This window comes from Oncorhynchus kisutch, linkage group LG19 (assembly GCF_002021735.2).
Source record: "Oncorhynchus kisutch isolate 150728-3 linkage group LG19, Okis_V2, whole genome shotgun sequence".
Classification (NCBI taxonomy): domain Eukaryota; kingdom Metazoa; phylum Chordata; class Actinopteri; order Salmoniformes; family Salmonidae; genus Oncorhynchus; species Oncorhynchus kisutch.
Genome location: NC_034192.2, coordinates 48,261,740 through 48,278,876, shown reverse-complemented (window position 1 = coordinate 48,278,876; position 17,137 = coordinate 48,261,740). Strand labels below are relative to the sequence as shown.

The following is a 17,137-nucleotide window of genomic DNA, read 5'->3' as shown; positions in this document are numbered from 1 at the left end:
CTGTTAACAAGAGTTCTGTCCGTGGTGCTGAATGAACATTATATTTTTTCCCTCCGTGTAGTGTATTGCATGTTGAATAATGAAAATACCAACCAAAAGGAGAAAATGGATATGGTTTATTTCTGTGCATGTAAAATAAGTAGCATATCTGAATGTGATTTACAGTAGATATATATTTCAACAGTCATACACTTGATGTATAATCCTGTCATTTCATTCTGGCCCACAATGGCAAAAATATATTCTAATGTGGCCCTCTAAGGAAAATATTTGCCCAGGCCTGCACAGGCCTGCGATGTGTATGACCGCGTGTTCCAGTTCCTGCTGATATCCAGCAACTTCGCAGGGCCGTTGAAGATGAATGGGACAACATTACACAGGCCACAATCAACAGCCTGATCAACTTTATGCAAAGATGCTGTGCTGCATGAGACAAATGGTTGTCACACCAGGTACTGACAGTTTTTCTGATCCAAACCCCTACCTTTTATTTTAAAGGTATCTGTGACCAACAGATGCATATCTGTATTCCCAGTCATATGAAATCCATAGATTAGGACCTAATTAATGTATTTTAATTGACTGATTTCCTTATGAACTGTAACTCAATAAAAAGTAAATTTGTTGCATGTTGCCTTTCTATTTTTGTTCAGCATATTTATGTAGCTTTTTTTTATTAAGCAAGATGAAAATGCTGAGCCTAACTTTAGCTAGCTAGCTAGCTGCGGGGAGGATGTCATGTCATTTGATGAGTGGGTGAGTGGACAACTCCCCAATATCGTTTTTTGGTTCTACTGCTGGAGATGCAGGTGTCATTTGGTTAGCTTGCAAGAAATGTGAATCACTTTGCTAGGTAGCTATACTGAACTTGAACGACTTATCCACAGTTATCATTAGGGCTGTTCCAGACGAAAACAAATGTTCGTCGACAGTTGTCTGTTCTTTCAACCAATGGCTTGTTAGACATTTTTTTACGTGTATTTTTCCATATATAGACACCCTATGTGTTTTAATAAAATCAACTCTATGCATTGAGCTTGTCTGATACGTTAAGCTTACTGTTTGATGAAATAAGACACAAATGACTCACATGGGAGCCAGAGATCTAGATAACCAGAAGGAAAAAAACGTAACCTGACCCAACCATTCTCCTCTCTCTCCTGCTGGCTTTTGCAGATTCTGGCATTACTCTCCTGAAGTTGCCGGTAATTCTTGGAACAGTTTAATTTATATTAACGTCAATCTCAAATCATTGTCATGAGGTTAATAAAAATGATATCTAAATGAAAATTATAACCTAAAAGCAACTTATATTGCTATTGCCTGCTACAGTGGGGCAAAAAAGTATTTAGTCAGCCACCAATTGTGCAAGTTCTCCCACTTAAAAAGATGAGAGGCCTGTAATTTTCATCATAGGTACACTTCAACTATGACAGACAAAATTAGGTAAAAAATCAAGAAAATCACATTGTAGAGTTTTATGAATTTATTTTCAAATCATGGTGGAAAATAAGTATTTGGTCACCTACAAACAAGCAAGATTTCTGGCTCTCACAGACCTGTAACTTCTTCTTGAACCTTTTTTTGGCTGCATCCCTTTTGTTCTCAATTTCCGTCTGAAGACATACCCAAATCTAACTGCCTGTAGCTCAGCCCCAGAGGCAAGGATATGCATATTCTTGGTATCATTTGAATGGAAACTTTCTGAAGTTTGTGGAAATGTTAATTGAATGTAGGAGAATATAACACAGTAGATCTGGTGGAAGAAAAGAGAAAGAAAGAGCATACGTTTTCTGTTTTTTATTGTTGTCGTTACATCTTTCACATGTACTAGAATAGGTTGCTGGGGATCATTTTGATGGATAAAACAAGAGGGCAACTGTAGGACTGATAACTTCAGGAATGGGTAAGCTACATGACATTTAGCATGAAGTCACCCAGGTGTCCCACACAAGTTGCTCAAATGTACCCAAGTGGCCGAATTGGTGAAATGACCTATAACTATATACAGCAGTGCAAATAACTATATACAACATATCAAAAAGCAATTCTAACACACACACACACACACACACACACACACAAAATGTTAAAAAAAATATTATTACAAAAATGTAAAAAACAAAAAAACAGTACACCCCTTGGAAGTCCCCGTCATAATATTTTGCTGCCTGTGCCATGTCCCCTAGCAGTCTCTTTCTGATGTAAAGCAGAGGCAAACTGAACAAGTGGTGCATTTCATGCGACACAGAACACAACGACGCCTCCATGCTGTGCCCTTTTGGCCCTGAGGCACAGTCATGCCTGCAGTAATGAACTGTGGCATATGAACACCACTGGGGGCACAGGTAGAGCGGGCACCGGGGGCTCCCAGTCGGAGTCGCTATCACTGTGAAAAAACATTTAAAAAAATATTTATTGTATGAGCCTTTTATCATCACATAAAATAAACATATGTATTCATTGTATAGAGCAGAGGGAACAGTCACTAAGGTGTTCCATTCAACTCCGGCCATTGTTGTATGTATATATGAACGCTCTGAGAGCAAAATGCTCTGAATTTACAAACTGACAATCTGACGGCGCAGTTGCTGTCGCCAATGCTCTGGATAACAACAGCCCAACCACGTCTGCTAGGGCGAGTAATGTTCAGTGAGCTGTGCTCTCATTTATGTCTGGAATTAGCTAGCAAGTTAGCTTGGGTGGTTGACTGCTGCTGTTAGTAAAGAATGCTCGGATCAGCCGTTAGAGATGGGTGGGGTTAAAGCTTAAGAGTGTGAACTATGCTGAATGTTTGTATACTAAGAAGGGCTCACCAGTAGTAGTACCAAAACATTCAAATGCCATTTTCTCAAAAGTGAGTTTACAAGTTTTGCAACTTTCAAAGCAGAAATACTTTCCCATTGTTCCTCAAATGTAGTGTATGAAATATTATTTTCTAGCTCTGAGTCTCTACTTTAATCCAATGTAAAAAAAACTATTTCAAATTTTGATACAGAATAACGATTTTGAGCTGGGTCGGTCACGTAAATCATTCTATGTAAGTATAAACATGTGAAAATGACCATATCTAAGTGGGCGAGTGTGAGAATATGTATGAAAAGGCATCATTCTTCCTGGCGGTTTACATGAACTGATTTTTACACGATTTCATGTTGCTAAAACGCTGTAATTTCCACTTTAAACAGCCTAGTACTCAATTAGGGGATTTAGGCTTTTTCACAGCTCAAGAATGCGATGCCAGGGAGTGTAGGCTGGTCATGTCTCATTTTAAAATAAATGCAATGAGGGCAGAAGTAGGCTGGTCGTGACTTCTCAAATTAACCTAGTATTTAAGCATTGGAGAATAGAATGAAGTCTGTAGCTGACACATCCATGTTTGTGTATTTGCTTAGTATAAGTCCCTAATGTCATGACGTGGCCCTTTCTGGGTATAGATAGTGGCCTCCCCCTCCTTCTCACTCTCTCCTACACCCAGGTTCTGTTATCTCAGGTTGTAAATTCCTGGCGGAGACTCTCTCCCCCTGGCCATGCAGAAAGAGACATGGAGAGAACAAAGGATTTCACATGGCGAACTTCTAAATCCCCATAATGAGAATATGAAACAAAATCTACACTTGTGAGTAGGTGGGAATGGTCCGTGGAACTTAAAGGATGGGTACGACGTGGGTGTTTCATTTGCTGACCTCAGAGAGGACAGGAAACGCACAACTATATCTCTGAATGTGTACATTTCTCAATTATGGGGTTTGCATATAAGTATTGTGTAAAAGGAATGAGTAAAGATTAAATCATGTATTGTAATGTTAAACCTTTAAAGGGAATGCAATTCTCTCGAATTAAAGTTTGTCATTTGCCAGCACCCGTGAGCACAGACATGATCGGGCGTCATAGAACCGCCTTTTTTACTGTTACGAATAAAACCCGCTCCTGTGGAAATCCTCTTCAGACATCAAAAACCTCAGTGTAAGCTAAGGTTGCAATGGTTGTTCAATTCCTAACCATACCACGTGGAGCATTGGCTACACGGCGGGGAATGTTTAAACTGAGACTATCGATCCCGACACTACCCAGTGGTGTCTGTGCTTGGTCTCAGTCCCTACCCAGTAGTGTCTGTGCTTGGTCTCAGTCCCTACCCAGTGGTGTCTGTGCTTGGTCTCAGTCCCTACCCAGTGGTGTTTGTGCTTGGTCTCGGGAGAAGCCAGTTAAAGGTGTACCTGCAGCATCTGATCTTCCTTAAAAAGGCACCCTGAAGGGACATTGTGTAAAAGGCATTTTATCTAGTCGTAATCCAATCTTCTGTGATTTCTGTAACACACACACACACACACATACACACATACATTGCCACCTGAACCCTGCAGAATGGATGACCCTGAGACACAGATTTGCCTTCGACTCTGCCATCTGCTCGAAGAAAGCCTTGTTTGAAAATAAACCCTGCCTGGACCAACCTTGTCATACTTTTTTTTCTTTCTTCTGTGACCTTGTCCAAAAGTTCTTAGTGCCTTTTCTTTGAGTCAACCTCACATTTTCATCTAAATGGCCCCTTTTCAGCTTTGGTTCTATTCAGCACAGAGAAGTGCCATTAACAACATCTATGCAAAGTACTGACTTTTGTGCCTTTTTTATACTACGTCACACATTGCAAATACTCTGACTGGAAGGTGATTCTATTAAACGGATGAAGCTATCTGGGAAGATCTGGTGCTGAAAAGACAATTTTGTACATGTAGGCAATGACTTTTGAAAATCTGTTTTTTTGAATGAGTTTTCTTTTTTCCGTTCTTCCCTCAGGGTACGAAAAGACAGAGGACACGGCAACCTCCGCAAAGACCTCTTTAGCTGACCAAGAAGATGCACGACTGATATTCCTCAATCAGCCACAGTTCACCAAGTTCTGCAGCAATCACGTCAGGTAAGACGTCTGTTCATTGGTTGGCCTATCATCCTCTTTGCTTGCATAACGTTGAAAGACTAACTGTGGCGATACAATTTCCCACAGATTCCCTCCCTCTCGCAGAGATTGCATTGCATCTGTACTACCATTATTGTACCTCAATTCCGGCTTGCTCAGTTTGCATTTCCTTCTCATTTAACTTCTCATAGTATTGCCATACAAGGCCACTTCTATAGCTTGCCTTTCTCTGCCATTTTTCCAAAGTTAACCACGATGACGTAGTGGTGGAGGCTTGACTCCAAATAATTGATTCTTCGACTCCTTGAATGTCGACTCCTGATGTCAACTCCCGTTTCTGAGTGTCAAGATTCGATTTAGCTAGGAATCGCCTCCTAATAGTCAGTATTTTTGGAATGGAGGAGACTGATTATTTGCCGTACTTCCGAGAACACAATCACTCGCATCTTGCATAGCAAGCTAGTGAGGGATGGCAATCAAATGCTGTATCACACAATGGAAGGCTGTGTCTTGTCTCAACTTCAGTAAAGCAGGGAATATCATGAATGAATAGGCAAAGATATTCTACACGCAACAGACCAAAGGCTGAACACACACTTGCATCATTAGGGAGGAGGAAAATGTATTGGTAATCTGTATCTCTCAATGTCTTGTCTTTCATGCCTCGCAAATTCACCACAGTAGCCTAAAGTTAGCCTTTTCCTCACTGGTTAGATTTAAATGACACAGCTTTCGCCATGTGTTTACAACCTATCATCTAGTTAGGCTATAACACGGAAAATAATATGTTTTGTGATAACTGCACCCCCCACAGCATGGATTTATGGATTTTTCATAACTTTAAGGATCCCAACTTCGTTTTAACATCTTAAATGTTCACACCCCGACTAGAGAACAACTAAGAGTTACTTACAGTATGTTACTCATCTCCTGATAAATATAACATGACTCTGGCTGTTTCACACATTTCCTCACACAATTCTCCAGTGCTGACCGGAGAGGAGAACAATTCAAGTACGGCTGCATTTTATATTGTCAGATATTTGCTTGATATGAGGGATGATAAAATGTCTATTCCGTTTGGTGCATGGAGCTCCATCTAGGGCCAATATTGTGTCATTTAATAAGTAGCCAGCTTGCATATAACCTGACAAGAAACCTGATTTGAATACTAAAACTATAAGGTCAGGAGAGACCAATCGTGTGGCATCGTCAAGTTGTCAGGGCTTATTTTTGTGTGTATTGGGTATTGGACCTCAAAGGTAGCAAGAGGCCTTTGGGTCTCCGGGTTATTTTGTTCCACTGTATATCATTACCAGATGAAGTCACACTGCAGTTCTTCATGTCCTCTTCTCTTTCTCTCTCGCTCTCCCTTTCCCCCTTCCCACCTGGCCCGCTTTGCCCTGACACCTGCTGGGAAGGAAGGGGGGGGGGACTGGGACTCCCAACAACAACAACAACAACAACAACAGTGTTGCCATTTGTCAAAGCAGAGGAATTGTTGCTGAGGAGGCAGCAAAGTTCAAGACATGTCAATGTGCCTGATTTGAAATATGGGCTCGGGATGATCTATAGTGGGGGGTGGTAGGATGACAGGCAGGCAGCTTCTAAACCCTGAGAAATGTACAGCTCCTACACGTGCCTGCCTGTTTTGGTGGGAGGCATAGGCAACATGACAAACGGACAAGGTGCAACTCTTCCAGTTTGAAAAGGTCATTGTCTATTTGACAAGTAGAAGAGAATTATGAATAGCTGATCATTCTGTGACATCTGAAGATAATCCATACCTTCGAGTACGCTGCATGTGCTTGCGTGAGGATCTCAACTATTTGGGTACTGGCAACAGTGACCCAGAGGTAAGCATTTTTTTCCCCATATCAGCCCCCGGCATATCGGACCTTTTTAACCCCTTAACCCCACAGAGACACAACAGACCAGTGTCGTTCGTTGAGTCATGTTTCATCAGTAGTACTACTAGGCCGACATTAACTATTACATTGTAGGCTACATACACTATTCCAATGTAGGCTACATACACTATTCCACTGTAAGCTACTATACATTAGACTGACTCGAGCCCCCCCCCCCCCCCCCTACTCACTGCAGCCCTTTTACAACCACTAAGGGCTCTCGTTGTGGATTTGTCCAGAAACTCTACCTCGCTAGGGCTACACTCCAAATGTCACCTTCTACTCTATATAGTGCACTAGATGGTTAAAAGTAGTGCACTATATAGGGAATAGGGCTCCATTTGGGACTCAACTTTAGTTAGCTCGCTGGCGTTTCCCTCCTCTGTTCCTTGTGGAGCCGTGTTGCATTGAAAGGTCAGGTCTGGGCTGGCCATCCTCTGTCAGGGAATATTAGCGTTAGCATTCCTGCTGCATGAGCGGCTGAAGATGTCTGCATCGCACACACAGACACACCCATCCACCGCCACAGGAAAAACAGAGCCTTAGCAGCATACAGCCAACCACTAGAATGAAACACAAAATCATGGACACAATGAAATGACAACGAGTCAATATTCAGCTTCTTAGCATAGATTAACCAAGCAAGTCATGCTGTGCCTAAAAATTTGCATTTTTGGACTCCTCTTTTTATCCGCTGCTATCTTGGATCTCCAATTCTTGTTCCGACTTGTGTCGATGTGATTTGGTTCCATCTGATCCTTGAACACTGTATGCTGCTGCCCATAAAAAGTCACCCAGAGAGTCACTTTCAGGCTCTGGTCCCAGATCTGGTTTTGCTGTCTTGCCAACTCCTATGGTCATTATGTTTGGCATGGCAACGGTTGTATAGGTGTTGTCTATACCGCACAAACAGATCTGGGACCATAGAGGTATACTACGATGGATGATAGATTTACTCAGGCTGTTGCTCATTTGCCTGCCGCTAACTCTATCAGGCTTGTAACTGCTAGTCGATCGCCAAACTCATGAGACAATGCTGAAACATCAATCCATGGGGGGTCAGTGGAACATTTTAAATGTTTTCCTGAAATCAAAATTCTTGCAAATTCAGTAGGCTGTGGTGTGAAATAGGCTTTTAGAATTTTTTTTGTGTCGTTAATGCCGCCGTTGCTTTGGTGTAGAAAAGCACAAACACCTTTTTTCCCCCACTCCTATCAATAAAATAATTTTGTCATTCAATAGTTTTACTCTATATAACTTTCAAATGCATCCCGTCATTGCTAAATGTGTCATGTGATAGGTATTTAAAAAAACACATTATTTTTAACCCCCTTTTCTCCCCAATTGGTAGTTGTCCCATTGCTGCAATTCCCGTACGGACTCAGGAGAGGTGAAGGTCGAGAGCCATGCGTCCTCCAAAGCACAACCATGACAAGCCGCACTGCTTCTTGACAGACTGCTCTCTTAACCTGGAAGCCAGCTGCACCAATGTGTCGGAGGAAACACTGTACAACGGGGGACCGTGTCACCATGCATGCGCCCGGCCCGCCACAGGAGTCGCTAAGGACTTCTCAGCCGGCCAAACCCTCCCCTAACCCGGAAGACGTTGGGCCAATTGAGGCATCGCCTCATGGGTCTCCCGGGTGTGGCCGGCTGCGACACAGCCCGGGATCGAACCCATATCTGTAGTGACGCCTCAAGCACTGCAGTGCCTTAAGCAGCTCAGGAAATATTACTATTTTTAACACATTTGAATAATAAAATATTGAATCAGTCATCTTACCCAAATGAAGGGGAGGATGACGGACTCTTTGCGAGAGGGAGGGAATCTGATTTCATTGGTCTTCATCTCGCAGCTCAGTCATTTCATTCAGGGTAAGGGGAGTTAGCCTGACCCGGAGTAGGTTGGTTCTGAAAGATTTGTTGCCATGGCTAAAAAGTGAGCCACTTTCTTATGACCGGTTATACCGAGTTTACCAAAGTTAGTTGAAGTCGGAAGTTTACATACAGCTTAGCCAAATACATTCAAACTCAGTGTTTCACAATTCCTGTCATTAAATCCTAGTAAAAATTCCCTGTTTTTAGGTCCACTTTATTTTAAGAATGTGAAATGTCAGAATAATAGTAGAGTGATTTATTTCAGCTTGTATTACTTTAATCACATTCCCAGTAGGTCAGAAGTTTACATACTCAATTAGTATTTGGTAGCATTGCCTTTAAATTGTTTAACTTGGGTCAAACGTTTCGGGTAGCCTTCCACAAGCTTCCCATAATAAGTTGGGATGGCCTCTCGAATACCTTGACTTTGTTGTCCTTAAGCCATTTTGACACAATTTTTTAAGTATGCTTGGGGTCATTGGCCATTTGGAAGACACATTTGCGACCAAGCTTTAACTTCCTGACTGATGTCTTGAGATGTTGCTTCAATATATCCACATAATTATTCTTCCTCATGATGCCATCTATTTTGTGAAGTGCACCAGTCCCTCCTGCAGCAAAGCACCCTCACAACATGATGCTCTCACCCCCGTGCTTCACGGATGGTGTTCTTCGGGTTGCAAGCCTCCCCCTTCTTCCTCCAAACATAACGACGGTCATTATGGCCAAACAGTTCTATTATTGTTTCATCAGACATTTCTCAAAAAAGTACAATCTTTGTCCCCATGTGCAGTTGCAAACCTTAGTTTGGCTTTTTTATGGCGTTTTTGGAGCCGTGGCTTTTTCCTTGCTGAGCCGTCTTTCAGGTTATGTTGATATTGGACTCTTTTTACTGTGGATATAGATACTTTTGTATCGTTTCCTCCAGCACCGTCACAAGGTCATTTGCTGCTGTTCTGGGATTGATTTGCACTTTTCGCACCAAACTATGTTCATCTCTAGGCCGACAGAATGCGTCTCCTTCCTGAGCGGTATGACGGCTGGGAGGTCCCATAGTGTTTATACTTGCGTACTATTGTTTGTACAGATGAACGTGGTACCTTCAGGCATTTGGAAATTGCTCCCAAGGATGAACCAGACTTGTGGAGGTCTACAAATCTTTTTCTGAATTTTTGGCTGATTTCTTTTGATTTTCCCATAATGTCAAGCAAAGAGGCACTGAGTTTGACGGTAGGCCTTGAAATACATCCACAGGTTCACCTCCAATTGACTCAATTGATGTCAATTAGCCTATCGGAAGCTTTTAAAGCCATGACATAATTGTCTGTAATTTTCCAAGCTGTTTAAAGACACAGTCAATTTAGTGGATGTAAACTTCTGACCCACTGGAATTGTGATACAGTGAATTATAAGTGAAATAATCTGTCTGTAAACAATTGTTGGAAAAATGACTTGTGTCGTGCATAAAGTAGATGTCCTAACTGACTTGTCAAAACTATAGTTTGTTAACAAGACATTTATGGAGTGGTTGAAAAATGAGTTTTCATGTAATCTTCGACTGTACCTCTTCAAACCTGATTCGTAGTATAGTGCTCATGGAATCACTTTCACACGTTCTATTTAAACTAAAAATATTTACCTGTGTATTTCTCCATACACTGCACCGCTCCACCACTATCACTACCAGCATCTCCATAATGATATGTTGCGCCACTGCTGGTCTTGTCCCAAATGGAATCTTATCACACAGACACATGGGCCCTGGTCAAAAGGAGTGCATGATATCGGGAATAGGGTGCAATTTGGTACACAGCCTGCTGGTCGTGTGAGTGATGGAAACTGTTTATTCAGCTGCACTACTTGTCAGACCAGATCTTGTGCTAATGTAATGTGACATGGGAGTCGGTGGTGGGATGTGCATGACTTCAACCAGGGCAAACCGGAGAGTCAGGCAGGGCAAGCTGCTGTTCATTGTGTGTTCTGTGAAAAGCTGACATGGTGAATCCATGCAGGGAATTTTGCACAAGGGGTTACGTGCGTACTCACATGAAAGGATACATGTACGCACACATTTTTTTTTTTTATTTTTTTTATTTCACCTTTTATTTAACCAGGTAGGCTAGTTGAGAACAAGTTCTCATTTACAACTGCGACCTGGCCAAAATACAGCATAGCAGTGTGAACAGACAACACAGAGTTACACATGGAGTAAACAATTAACAAGTCACTAACACAATAGAAAATAAAAAAAGAGTCTATATACATTGTGTGTAAAAGGCATGAGGAGGTAGGTGAATAATTACAATTTTGCAGATTAGCACTGGAGTGATAAATGATCAGATGGTCATGTACAGGTAGAGATACTGGTGTGCAAAAGAGCAGAAAAGTAAATAAATATAAACAGTATGGGGATGAGGTAGGTAGATTAGGTGGGCTATTTACCGATGGACTATGTACAGCTGCAGCGATCGGTTAGCTGCCCAGATAGCAGATGTTTGAAGTTGGTGAGGGAGATAAAAGTCTCCAACTTCAGCGATTTTTGTAATTCGTTCCAGTCACAGGCAGCAGAGAACTGGAACGAAAGGCGGCCAAATGAGGTGTTGGCTTTAGGGATGATCAGTGAGATACACCTGCTGGAGCACGTGCTACGGGTGGGTGTTGCCATCGTGACCAGTGAACTGAGATAAGGCGGAGCTTTACCTAGCATGGACTTCTAGATGACCTGGAGCCAGTGGGTTTGGCGATGAATATGAAGCGATGGCCAGCCGACTAGAGCATACAGGTTGCAGTGGTGGGTGGTATAAGGTGCTTTAGTAACAAAACAGATGGCACTGTGATAAACTGCATCCAGTTTGCTGAGTAGAGTATTGGAAGCTATTTTGTAGATGACATCGCCGAAGTCGAGGATCGGTAAGATAGTCAGTTTTACTAGGGTAAGTTTGGCGGCGTGAGTGAAGGAGGCTTTGTTGCGGAATAGAAAGCCGACTCTAGATTTGATTTTAGATTGAAGATGTTTGATATGAGTCTGGAAGGAGAGTTTATAGTCTAGCCAGACACCTAGGTACTTATAGATGTCCACATATTCTAGGTCGGAACCATCCAGGGTGGTGATGCTAGTCGGGCGTGCGGGTGCAGGCAGCGAACGGTTGAAAAGCATGCATTTGGTTTTTACTAGCGTTTAAGAGCAGTTGGAGGCCACGGAAGGAGTGTTGTATGGCGTTGAAGCTCGTTTGGAGGTTAGATAGCACAGTGTCCAAGGGCGGGCCGGAAGTATACAGAATGGTGTCGTCTGCGTAGAGTTGGATCAGGGAATCGCCCGCAGCAAGAGCAACATCATTGATATATATACAGAGAAAAGAGTCGGGGCACACATGCTTAATTTAGAGTTATTAATGTACCCTTTAGTTGTTCTGGCTTCTCCCGAGTGGTGCAGTGGTCTAAGCCACTGCAGTGCTTGAGTTGTCACTACAGACCTGCTGTGTCAGAGTTTGACCGGGGGGCATTACTTGGCTCATTGTTCTTTATAAATCCTTGTGGCGGGCGGGTGCCTGCAGGCTGACTTCGGTCATCAGTTGAGCGGTGTTTCCCCCGACACATTGGTACGGCTGGCTTCCAGGTTAAGCAGGCGGGTGTAATGGAGTGTGGTTTGGAGGGTGATGTTTCAAAGGACGCATGACTCGTCCTTATTGGTGCTTTTGTGCAATTGTGTTTGCACACATTTAACTTGACATGGTCAGATTTGAAGCTACAACGGTGACATCATCCTTTTATGCCAAATCAGGTAATGTAATGTCGATCATCTTCTCTCGACTGTCCCCAAAATTGCTACAAATGTCTTCACGGCTGTTGGCCATTGAGCCATAGGGCTTTGGCCAAAAGTAGTGCGCTAAATAGGGAATAGGGTCCCATTTTAAATTTTTTAATATTTTTAACTCATTTTGAGTGGAGAGATGAGGAGGAAGTGGTCTCAGTCCTGAGGCCACGGGTAGATAATGAATGGAGAGCTGGTGCAGTAATCTCCATTAAGAAGAGGAGTGTTAATGGAGAGCTGGTGCAGTAATCTCCATTAAGAAGAGGAGTGTTAATGGAGAGCTGGTGCAGTAATCTCCATTAAGAAGAGGAGTGTTAATGGAGAGCTGGTGCAGTAATCTCCATTAAGAAGAGGAGTGTTAATGGAGAGCTGGTGCAGTAATCTCCATTAAGAAGAGGAGTGTTAATGGAGAGCTGGTGCAGTAATCTCCATTAAGAAGAGGAGTGTTAATGGAGAGCTGGTGCAGTAATCTCCATTAAGAAGAGGAGTGTTAATGGAGAGCTGGTGCAGTAATCTCCATTAAGAAGAGGAGTGTTAATGGAGAGCTGGTGCAGTAATCTCCATTAAGAAGAGGAGTGTTAATGGAGAGCTGGTGCAGTAATCTCCATTAAGAAGAGGAGTGTTAATGGAGAGCTGGTGCAGTAATCTCCATTAAGAAGAGGAGTGTTAATGGAGAGCTGGTGCAGTAATCTCCATTAAGAAGAGGAGTGTTAAAGGATCACTTTTTTATTGTCATTCGCCGTGGTTTTGCCCCAAAGAAATACGGAAGGAAAGAAAGAGCGATAGGAGGAGAGATGGAAGATGGAAAGAAAAGGAAGTAGCTGAAGGAACAAAATATTAAATCGAGAGCAAAACACTGGTTATTATTTTTAACAGCTAACACCATCCGCCGGGGGTTCAAATGAGGTAACGAGACCGGGTCATGGATTCTGTGGTGCAGAGGTGACCGCACTCCCTAAGCCGCCTGGCCAACTCCTCAGCGTAACACAAGCCACCTGGCCAACTCCTCAGTGTAACACAAGCCACCTGGCCAACTCCTCAGTGTAACACAAGCCACCTGGCCAACTCCTCAACATAACACAATGCCACCTGGCAAACTCCTATACGTAAAACAAGCCACTCGGCCAACTCCTCAACGTAACACAAAGAACAAGGGAACTAAGCCTAGCCAATATTTTTTTCCCACAGGTATGACTAGCCCGTTTTTTTGTTTTTTTTTTCCCCCCAGGTGCGAATTTCCACGGCACAACAATGCTGACAATGGACTTCTGTGAAGACCAAACATGGTCCTCGTGGCAAAACTGGGATGGTGCTAGGGGGTTCAAATTACGTAGACTAGGCCAGGTCCAGTAAAGAGCTTGGCCATGAAGCAGTGGAGAGTGTCCACCATTTTTGTCAGCTTTTGTTCACACTTTCGGCTGAGTGTCAGAGGGGGGATGGAGAAAAATAGTTGAGTTTCATCCACGTAGCATAGCAATGGTAGGAGAAACCATGGGAGTATATTACATTGCTGAGCGACTTGGTGTACAGAGAGAACAGGAGAGGGCCTAGATCTGAGCTCTGGTAGACACCAGTAGAGAGACCATGTGGTGCAGACACAGATCCCCTTCATGTCATCTTGTTCAAACCACCATTTAAGTTTTACTTACAAGTTACTTACAAAAAAGGATTTCCAAGAAAAACTCAATGGAGGCTTGATCGGTGTTCTGATGAGGTTTTCCATTACATCGCTCTGCAAAGATGGTACGTTATGGTACCATGCCCTATTGTATAGCAATCTACTGCCATGTGTGCTGTGCTGTTGTCTGATAGCCGCCTCTCTCACAGACAGAGCCCCACTAGACGGATGTGACGGGGAGAAGATGAATGGAGCACTATCTCTTATCATTGACTGTTTGCCAGTCTCTCTCCACGCTCACTGGCGTACTATCCCCGCCCAGTCTGTATGTATTACTGCGTGTGTGTGTCTGCTTGTTGATGATTTATCACAGTCTGTCTGATTGTGTGCCTTGTCTATGGAGGGAGGCCTATTATGGATTGTGATTACAGTATATAATCTGTGTGTGTGTATAAGCTTGACTGGCGTTGCATTATGCTACTTTATCTACACCAGTAGATAACATCATGTGTGAGAAAATGTACAGTATTAAATGAAGTGCCCTTTAATATAGCCTGGACCACATGGATTTTTTGTTTTTGCCAGTTTCTGGTGTCTTGTGGTGGAAAACTGAGCAAGTCGACCATAACCCTTCAACCCTGTTACCAATAGATCGGCTAGAAATGTTTTAACAATGTCAGTTTCTTTGGTGAAGCTTGCCTTGCATTCAGTTGCCCCTCCCTGTTGCACACAACAAGCTTCCATTCCCCCTGTCACAAGGGGATTAATGACTTTTAAGATGAGGTCGTCAGCCCTGTTACGGTCAGCCCTGTTACGGTCAGCCCTGTTACGGTCAGCCCTGTTACGGTCAGCCCTGTTACTTTATAAACAAAACTTTTTGGGGGGAGTTTCTGTTAAAATGAATATAAATAAATCATAAAATTCCATGTCAATTCGCAATGCAGAATAATAGTCCTATTACGTATGTATGACAGCTAGGGCCAGGCAATGAATTATATCTACCGCGACCCTTTTAAAGACGGAACACAGTTCAGTAACATGTCCATAATTGATTACTTTTTAGGCATGTAATGTTGCCTCCTTGACAACAACAAATGTTGCTGATTTGATGTCCTGCTATGTTTTTTTAATGATAAGGTAGCGAAATGTCCGTTCATTCTATTAAATGTCTTGTTAAGTCGTAATGTATAACAAACTTTGACAGTTTGACAGTTCTGTTTACCTAGTGATGGAAGCGGCATTACTTTACAGACAAGTAAAATGCTGTTCATGTCTCCAGAGGTTTTCTGTCAGCTTTAAAAAAAAAAAGCCGTAGTGTAGCCTACCCTAACAGACAAACATGTCATAGCCTGGTGGCATGGTCTACATCACAGCGTTTATCTCCCCCCAAAGTGCTCTGGCTGGCTGGCCCTTAATGCGGCTGTAAATCAGGCTCTGTCTGGTCTGGGCCGGAGGTGCTCTGCCAGGCACCCCCTCTCTGCCATAGCTTACGTCTGCCAGGAGAGCTCCCCTTAGTTATGCTTTATGGTAATTTAGCCGACTGGCCTGCCATTCATCACTCACACAGTACATGTTCAACCACAGCTCAGAGCTCCGCCACCCCCTGCACTCAGGAGAAGCAGCTTCCAGGAATGGTGGATTGTGGGAGGTGGAGATGAGGGTGAAATGTATCAACTCGAGGCTGGATGGGGTATCAGGAGATATACAGTACCAGTCAAAAGTTTGGACACCTACTCATTCAATGGTTTTTCTTTATTTGTACTATTTTGTACGTGGTAGAATAATAGTGAAGACAACAAAACTATGAAATAACACATATGGAATCATGTAGCAAATAAATAAATGTAGTAACCAAAAAAGTGTTAAACAAATCAAAATATACTTTATATTTGAGATTCTTGAAAGTAGCCACCCTTTGCCTAGACGACAGCTTTGAACAGTCTTGGCATTCTCCCAACAAGTTTTTTATGAGGTAGTCACCTGGAATGCATTTTGATTAACAGGTGTGCCTTGTTAATTTGTGGAATTTCTTTCCTTCTTAATGCTTTTGAGCCAATCAGGTAGGGGTGGTATTCAGAAGAGAGCCCTATTTGGTAAAAGACCAAGTCCCTATTATGACAAGAACAGCTCAAATAAGCAAAGAGAAATGACAGTCCATCATTACTTTAAGACATGGTCAGTCTGTGTGGAAAAATGTCAAGAGCTTTTAAAGTTTCTTCAAGTGTAGTCGCAAACACCATCAAGTGCTATGATGAAACTGGTTCTCATGAAGACCACCATAGGAAAGGAAGACCCAGAGTTACCTCTGTTGCAGAGGATAAGTTCATTAGAAGTACCAGTCTCAGAAATTGCATCCCAAATAATTGCTTCAGAGTTCAAGTAACAGACGCATCTCAACATCAACTGTTCAGAGGAGACTGCGTGAATCAGGCTTTCATGGTTAAATTGGGCCAAGAAACACGAGCAATGGACATTAGATCGGTGGAAATCAGTCCTTTTGGTATGAGTCCAAATTTGAGATTTTTGGTTCCAATCACTGTGTCTTTGTGAGATGCAGAGTAAGTGAATGGATGACCTCTGCATATGTGGTTCCCACCGTGAAGCATGGAGGCTGTGGTGTGGTGGTGCTTTGCTAGTGACACTGTTAGTTATTTATAATTCAAGGCACACTTAACCAGCATGAATACCACAGCATTCTGAAGTGATACGCCACCCCCTCTGGTTTGCGCTTAGTGGGACTATCATTTGTTTTTCACAGGACAATGATCCAACACACCTCCAGGCAGTGTAAGGGCAATTTGACCAAGAAGGAGAATGATGGAGTTCTGCATCAGGTGACCTGGACTCCACAATCACCCGACCTCAACCCAATTGAGATGGTTTGGGATGAGTTGGACCGCAGAGTGAAGGAAAAGCAGCCAACAAGTGCTCAGCATATATGGAAACTCCTTCAAGACTGTTGGAAAAGTATTCCAGGTGATGCTGATTGAAAATGCCAAGAG

General features: G+C 42.8%; 1 protein-coding gene across 6 annotated transcripts in view; it reads left to right on the top strand.

Moving 5' to 3' along the window:
* Nucleotides 1-17,137, top strand: part of atp8a1 (ATPase phospholipid transporting 8A1) — a 193,421-nt gene that overhangs the window by 49,701 nt on the left and 126,583 nt on the right. For all 6 annotated transcript variants that reach the window (XM_031798420.1, XM_031798419.1, XM_031798418.1 and 3 more), the window contains exon 2: nucleotides 4,798-4,918. In XM_031798420.1, the coding sequence (XP_031654280.1) occupies nucleotides 4,798-4,918 (121 nt within the window). The remainder of the gene's footprint in view (nucleotides 1-4,797; nucleotides 4,919-17,137) is intronic.